At 38.5% G+C, this 8,386-nt stretch overlaps 1 protein-coding gene across 1 annotated transcript; it reads right to left on the bottom strand.

The window, feature by feature from the left end:
• Window positions 1–11: 11 nt before the first annotated feature.
• LOC103397061 (elongation of very long chain fatty acids protein 7-like) lies at window positions 12–7,369 on the bottom strand. Its single transcript, XM_008335308.3, has 8 exons — window positions 7,236–7,369; window positions 4,477–4,565; window positions 4,182–4,372; window positions 3,653–3,733; window positions 3,508–3,564; window positions 3,295–3,400; window positions 1,201–1,337; window positions 12–1,117 (listed from the first exon to the last, which is right to left on the bottom strand). The coding sequence occupies exons 2-8, from the start codon at window positions 4,538–4,540 to the stop codon at window positions 869–871; spliced, it is 885 nt and encodes a 294-aa protein (XP_008333530.1). The 5' UTR covers window positions 4,541–4,565; window positions 7,236–7,369; the 3' UTR covers window positions 12–868.
• Window positions 7,370–8,386: the final 1,017 nt, after the last annotated feature.

Below are 8,386 nucleotides of genomic sequence, written 5' to 3'. Positions count from 1 at the left end.
TATATATATATATATATATTTAAAGCTGCTCATGTTTCCTGGCTGATAATGAATGGATGAATGAATATATGTAAAGGTACGCAATGGGTTTTTTTTAATAATTATTTTGTTCTTTCTATGTGGAGTTTCAGTTGGGAAGCAGTGAAACTAAATCTGAAACTCAGCTGTGCAGCCTGTTTAGAAGCAGTGCTCCATTCAGTCAACCACCCTGGCGTCACTCTCACACTGTTGCTTCATAGGAGAACGTGTGTGACATGAGGTTGAGCTTGTTCCATCAGCAGTAGTGTGAATCCAGCCAGTGTGCAACTTCATAAACAACGTGTGGAGTCTTATCACCAAATCTTTAAAAACAAAATGTTGACCAGAGCGGTCATCATTTTAGGCCAAGTGAAATTAACCCTCGAGCTTTCCAGTGCTCTACTAAAATCTTAAACTCAATTTCCTAAAAACTCCTCCATGCAGTAGCATCAAGTTATTAATGCATTAAAAATATACATCTAAATATTAGTTCTTTTTTATTTTCAGGAGATCCTGTTTTCATGTACAGCTTAGGTGAAGCTGTTTAGTCAGTGTGAAAAGTGAATTGATGTGTTGAAATCATATGGCAGCAGAATGTGATGTTATCTGGACAAATCCATAGAAGGACTTAAAATAAACATCCTGTGTAAAACAACTTAAGCCTTGAGTTCAGGTCTTACCATAAAGCCTAGTTCATAAATTTTAAATGTCTTTTTTTTGGGGAAAAAAAAAAACAAAAACAAACAAACAAAAAAGGTCCAAATATTTAGAGCTGAAACTCACACCATCCGCGCCACCACCTGTGGTTTTGAAGTTTACCCCGAAACTGTCAGAACGGGCAAGTTGCGCATCACTCGGGCTTGCCGTGATTGGCAGTTCCATTCATGACCCGGTTGGTGTGGAACGCCCATGTCTGAGCCTGCAGAACTTTAGGCAGCCTCTTGCCCTTGGTGTAGGCGTGGTACCAGAAGTTGAGGAAAAGGAACAGGAAGATCAGGCCGTACAGACCAATGATGTACACAAAGATGGGGAACTGGTAGGGGCAGTCCTTCATGAAGAAATACTGGGAGATGTGGGTAGTCACCATCGCAAACTGGATCTGTAGCAACCAGAGGGGAATGAATGTTGACTCAGCAGAGATTCAACAGCACCTCTTTGTTATCGCCAGAGCACTGAACTCACCAGCTGGATTGTAGTGAGGTATTTCTTCCACCAGAGGTACTTCTGATATTTGGGGCCCATAGCACTCAGACCATAGTAGGAGTACATGATGACGTGGACAATGGAGTTAAGCAGAGCATGAAATGTTCCAAGGCCACCTGAAACAAAAACGACACAATCAGAAAAGAAATTTCATATATATATATATATACATACATATACACATATATACATACACACATATATAGATATACATATATATATATATACATATATACACACACAAATATATACATGTATATATGTACACATGTATATATACACACGTTTATGTATATACATACATATATACACACAGTTATATATACACACATGTGTGTATATGTATGCATATATGTATATACACATATATATGAATGTGTATATACATACATAAAAATACATATACATGTATAATACATGTATATGTATAAATACACACACATATATATGTATACATACACACATATATACATACACATACAGTACATTCACATACTGTATATACATTCACATGTATACACACACACACATATATACATACAGTACATACATATACACACACACACACATATATATATATATACATATACATACAGTGGGTATGGAAAGTATTCAGACCCCTTTAAATGTGTCACTCTTTGTTTCAGTGCAGCCATTTGCTAAAATCCAAAACGTTCATTTTATTTCTCATTAATGTACACTCAACACCCCATCTTGACAGAAAAAAAACAGAAATGTAGACATTTTTGCAAATTTATTAAAAAGAAAAACTGAAATATGGTCATAAACATGGTCATAAGTATTCAGACCCTTTGCTGTGACATTCATATTTAACTCACATGCTGTCCATTTCTTCTGATCCTCCTTGAGATGGTTCTACTCCTTCATTGGAATCCAGCTGTGTTTAATTAAACTGATTGGACTTGATTAGGAAAGGCACACAGCTGTCTATACAAGACCTTACAGCTCACAGTGCATGTCAGAGCAAATGAGGTCAATGGAACTGCCTGAAGAGCTGAGAGATAGAATTGTGGCAAGACACAGATCTGGCCAAGGCTACAAAAAAATATCTGCTGCACTTAAGGTTCCTAAGAGCACAGTGGCCTCCATAATCCTTAAATGGAAGACGTTTGGGAAGACCAGAACTCTTCCTAGACCTGGCCGTCCAGCCAGCTGAGCAATCGTGGGAGAAGAGCCTTGGTGAGAGAGGTAAAGAAGAACCCAAAAATCACTGTGGCTGAGCTCCAGATGCAGTGGGGAGATGGGAGAAAGTTCCACAAAGTCAGCTATCACTGCAGTCCTCCACCAGTCGGGGCTTTATGGCAGAGTGGCCCGACAGAAGCCTCTCCTCAGTGCAAGACATGAAAGCCCACAGAGTTTGCCAAAAAACACATGAAGGACTCCCAGACTATGAGAAATAGGATTATCTGTTCTGATGAGACCAAGATTGAACTTCTTGGCATTAATTCTAAGCGGTATGTGTGGTCCAGAGTGCTCAGGACCTCGGACTGGGCCGAAGGTTCACCTTCCAACAAGACAATGACCCTAAGCACACAGCTAAAATAACGAAGGAGTGGCTTTGGAACAACTCTGTGACCATTCTTGACTGGCCCAGCCAGAGCCCTGACCTAAACCCAATTGAGCATCACTGGAGAGACCTGAAAATGGCTGTCCACCAACATTCACCATCCAACCTGATGGAACTGGTGAGGATCTGCAAGGAAGAATGGCAGAGGATCCCCAAATCCAGGTGTGAAACACTTGTTGTATCATTCCCAGACTCATGGCTGTACTAGCTCAAATGGGTGCTTCTAATCAATACTGAGCAAAGGGTCTGAATACTTATGACCATGTGATATTTCAGTTTCTTTTTTAATAAATTTGCAAAACTTTCTACATTTCTGTTTTTTTCTGTCAAGATGGGGTGCTAAGTGTACATTAATGAGAAATAAAATGAACTTATTTTAGCAAATGCTGCAATGAAACAAAGTGACAAATTTAAAGGGGTCTGAATACTTTCTGTATACTGTATATACATACACACATTAAAAAAAAATGGATTTGAATAGTTACCACCAGCAAAACGAACACCGAACCACCAGGTGAAAGGCATGATGGAGTGATGGTAGACATGGAGAAATGTCACTTGGCTGTTTTTCTTCCTCAACACAAAGAAAATCTGGGAAAAACAAAACGAGGAACAAATGTTCATAAAGCGTAAGGACTAACACTTGACAGACACAGACTATTGGACTTAATTCATAATAATCAATAATTACTGCTCACCGTGTCCAACATCTCGATGAACTTTGAGAAGTAGTAAAGCCAACACACAGCCAACATCTGGAGAAGATACATTTTCAGTGTTAACAGTGGAGACAGTTTTTCATACATTTTTTACTTTTGTTATTAGGGTTTACACCTGACTTACCCTCAGGGCCTGTGGAGAATTCGAGTAGTCAACCAGGTCGCAACGAAATGAATATCCTGTGCCCCATCCTGACATTACAAAGGGCCTGTGGAGAATTCGAGTAGTCAACGAGGTCGCAGTGAAATGAATAGCCTGTGCCCCATCCTGACATCACAAACTGAAAAAAAAAAAGGAAAAAAAAAAAAACTTCCGCCCTTTTGGGAAACAAGGCTTTTTTTTTTATTGTTTTTACTTAGAACAGAACTAAATCAACAGCAGTGTGAAATGCTTCTCTTCACAACCTGGACATAAAAAAAATAAAATAAAAAAAAAGCCTGTAGTGATTTAATATTCATAGCCACCTCAAAAGTACTTTGTGGAGTAGAGAAATTCAATCTGTCAGTCAGGTTTAACCATGAGTAAGATGCTTCTTCTTGAAGCAAACAACTATTGGCAGGTGACGACAAAAAAAAAATAAAAGCTTTCACTACAGCTGAATAATTGAAGTGTGAAAATGATGAGTATTTTGTGATCAAATGCAGTGACTCACCTCATAGCACATGTACAGCGACAGCACGACCACAATGAAGTTGTAAACAACCAGAACACTTTTCAGGTCAAAGGCCTTGCGATTCTCCATTATCTTTGGCCCCAGGGACGTCACAAAGTAAATGTATGCCACGATGATGAAGGTTTGTGGGAAAGGGGACGACATGAGCAACCAGTCGTTTGTCCGAGAGTCTGACGCAAGAAAATTAAAATTACAGCTCGAGACAAGTAGAAATGAAATTGAAATGTATTAGTGTGTCAAACAGTGTGTCTGAAAAGTTTTGACATTGACCCACCTGCATTTTGAATTAAGTCTTTATAAAGCAACGTGACTGAGGATGTTAAATTATTTATCTGCATTTTCAGATGGGTCCTTGCAGTTCACCTGGAGAGAAAAAACAAACAGCTCAGATTAGTGGTTCCTCATTTTCACACCCGGACTGAAGGTATGATATGATCCACACAGACAATAATAAATGAGTTCCAAAGCGAAAAGCACATTTTTGACAATTCACTGCAACTGAAAAGTTTTTAAATCCACACAACTGGTAGGAGGCCAAGATGGAAAAATGTCAATAATTGAAACTATTTCCAATTTGACATTTAAAACAACTGCAGTTAAACCTCAACTTTACATTTTAATTAATAAAACTGTGAAAAAAGTCAAAGAAAGTCAGAGAAAGATGCTGCCACTGTTTGCATCTGAATCAGACAAAGCCTTGAGTGTACTGTCAAGGAGAACAATGAATAGATGCTTCTGTTACCTTAGAACCGACAGTGACCAGGGTTCACTGAAGGAACATTTTCATAAGCACAGCGTTGACACTGTCCTTGAGATTCAACATTTAGCACATCTTACATGTTTCAAAATGTTTGACTCAATCATGGACAACAATGAATGATGTCAGTGCACAAGTAAGTTCAGTGAACAGTGAAAGAGATTAAAACACAGCATGAGCTACAACAGTGTTGGTACAGACAGGTGTAGCTAAACTAGGCCACAATAGACTACAGGTTAAAAAAAATGTTTACAGTGTAAATGCACTTGGTAAAAAACACACAGCCAATAGAATTGTAGCATGTGAAATACAGGCCAAAATGTGAAATGGAAAAACATATCAAACATCAAACATTGATGAAATGTGACTAGTTAAACTGCCTTATTCACACAATTAAAAAAAAGTCTCACTAGTTTAAGTAAGAACAATAAGCTTAAAAAAAAAAAAAAAAAAAAAGGCCAAAACATTTAAAATTTCCAGCACTCGTTACATATTTCATCAGGCTGTGAGATTTAAACAAGTATGTTCTAATTTCTCTACATCTATATGAAATGCCTAAATTTAACAAGCTAATCCACAGGTGAGTGTTGCCTTCAACAATCACTTAAATTATAGTCTTCATTGTCATGGTAACACGGGGAGACACCAAAATTGAGCCTCTGCTTTTAATCCATCACCCAGGGAGCAGTGTGGGGGGATGGTGCCATGCTCAGAGCACCTCAGTGGTAACTTGGCAGCTGGTGGATTAAAACCTGAAGCCTTCCGGACCCAAGTCCTCTTCCTTAACCACTAAGCCACCACTGCCCTTGTCAAATAAAGAAGTCAAACCACAGTAACACAATTAGCACATTACACCATGTCTGCTACCTGCAGACACAAGCTTACATGACAGGTTTTCAAGGTGCATCCACCTAAATGCAACAGGAAGCTAACAAAGGGAAGAGCAATGACTGAAAAAAGGCATTGGGGAGTCTATTTGTAATGAGGACATAGCAAGTCCTGACACACCGCTAATCTAAAGTCAGGGACCCTGCTGTAAAGCTGCTTCTCCCATGATGCCCATAACCCTAACCCACAGTTCATAGGCACCATGTAGTAAAGTGTCAATGCTAAGTGTAGACAGTCATCAACCAGTGTTTAACACACTGGTTTGTTGCGACATGACAATGTTGCGCCCCTAGTGGTGCTATTCCAGTGGAAGTTCAGTTGAGAAACCGTACTATAATTGACAAAAATTAGTCACCAGTTTGGGTGTAGAACAGAAATATGCGTACTTGCTTTTAAGGTTAAAAAAAAAAAAAAAAAAAAAAAAAAAACTTAAGTTAACTTTAATGTTACACAACATTGTATGGCTTGTCATTTCTTAACGTTACAGATTAGCTGAGATTGACTGTAAGTCACTTTAAGAATAAAGGTACACATAAAAAGTAAATGTTTAATTAAATGGAACTGGCTCACACAAGCATTTATTTAGGCTGCTGTTGAATCATTGTGAGGTTGCAAGAATGACTAAGTCAGGAAGTAAGGTTCCTATGCAGACATTGACAAGCCAAAGTACATTTTTGATTACATTTAAAACGTAAATGTATATTTTAGTGTTATGAAAAATATTTAAATTTACTATAATCTTAACCTTTTCTATATTTTGACAGAGTAGACCAAATGTATACAATATTGCTTAATAGCAGGTTCTTTTTACAAAGTAAAATAACAGAAAAAGGCATTTGACATGGCTGACGTCACAGGAAGAAGTATAGCGCAATAATTCGGAAGAATTTTGATTTATGCATGCCCTTCTATTGAAACTAAGTTTCGGCAAAAGTCGCCCTCTGGTAGATACTTCCGGGGCCTATTTACAGGGGCGTTCTCCCCGCTTCCGTTAATTGGTTTGAAGTCAAATTAAATAAATCAAGCAACAAGCCATGTTACGGGAACAATGTCGAATCCTTTTATTAAAAAAAAAAATAAAAAAATAAAATCAATTTTACAACATGACTGCCAAGACAACGACCTAAAGAAAAGTGATTCTTTTCTACCCTGATGTTTTGTGGAGCTTTGTGTTTCCGTTAAAAAGGGTTTCCCCATTTCTAGCCCCCGTTTCATCGGCAGAAAGGCAGAAAAGTATCAGGGTAAATTTAAAAGGTTTGTCTCATTACCGCCATCACTGTGGAGCTCAACGGGTGTGAGAGCATTAATTAATCACAGACACGCGTTTGTCTCGCACGGGGTTTTAAAAGATCTTAAAGAACTTTGTTTAAATATTTTAAAGTACCAACCTTCTTAAGCTGCTACAGCTTCTGGGGCGTTGAAAAAACGACACCAAACTGGTATCTTCTTGTATCCGCCTGTGAACACTTCACCTGACGTTAGTCGTGGGTGTGTCGTCAGCTCTCCTCACGCGCTGACCGGTCGCTCTTTATGAGACAAATGGGCGTGTCCACGCCCATTGTCATAAATGGGCAAGCAGGAAATGTGTGAAACGACACTGAAAATACTGTACATGCCAATCTACATAGGTAACCAATGATTAATTCCAGTAAAATTCACTGTATGTTCTAAAAAAAACATACAGTAAGGTCAAATTATTAGCTCAACAGTATTTCGCTAAAGTACTTCCCACATATTTTTATACAGACTGGAACAGAGCAAAACTTAGCAATGTAGATTAATTTATAATGTATACAACGCCCTGCATTGAACGCACAGTTAAAATATTTCAGAGGAAAGCTAACAAATGGTGTGTGTTAAAGATTCAGCAGAAACCAGTCGGGTGTGTTGTGGTCCTCAAGTTTATTCTTCTTGTGAAACCTTCTCAAACTTGACATACATCTTCAAAAATTCACACTGTGTTTCTCTTTCAAGACTCAATAGTTTTCTGTGTACATTTTTTCTAATCTTTTTTTTCTAACTCTGCCAGTCTGATTAATTCCACAAAGTGTTGCGAGAAAGTCGCAAAACCAAAAAAGGTTTCTCTATGTATACTTAAGTACACTTCCAAATAGCACTGTTGTGTTTAAAAATGCAGGTCAAAAAATGTGTTGTGCTGTTTGAAGTACTGAGAAAGAGCTAAGGATTGTAGCAATTTTAGCACTGGCATTAAATCAACACCAAGCAGTTAGCCAGAGAAAGGACAGATATTTCAATGTGGCTCGTTCCTGTAACTTTCACTGAGATCTGTTTAAAACCCTGAGTGACGACCCAGTAAGTGAAGACCCATCTTCAATCAACCTGGAAGGGCACATGTCACCCCCCTGCTCATTGAGCTACACTGACTGTCCATAGCTGCCGGCATCAAATTCAAATCAATTTTGCTAGCCTCAGAGTGCTTAATGGGTCTGCTCCTACCTACATAAGTACTCTGATAAAGCATTATGCCTCATGATCTCTCCGCTAGTCAAGGGAATGTCATCAGGCCGTCCCAACACCC

The sequence above is a fragment of the Cynoglossus semilaevis genome, chromosome W, assembly GCF_000523025.1.
Source record: "Cynoglossus semilaevis isolate Cse_v1.0 chromosome W, Cse_v1.0, whole genome shotgun sequence".
NCBI classification, from domain to species: Eukaryota; Metazoa; Chordata; class Actinopteri; order Pleuronectiformes; family Cynoglossidae; genus Cynoglossus; species Cynoglossus semilaevis.
This window is presented reverse-complemented; position numbering and strand designations above follow the sequence as displayed.

Coding starts and splice junctions, on each gene's coding strand:
- LOC103397061 (XM_008335308.3), bottom strand. CDS start 4,540: ATGCAGATAAATAATTTAACATCCTCAGTCACGTTGCTTTATAAAGAC. Junction 3,565..3,652: donor ATTCTCCACAGGCCCTGAGG/GTAAGTCAGGTG, acceptor TATCTTCTCCAG/ATGTTGGCTGTGTGTTGGCT. Junction 3,401..3,507: donor TCATCGAGATGTTGGACACG/GTGAGCAGTAAT, acceptor TGTTTTTCCCAG/ATTTTCTTTGTGTTGAGGAA.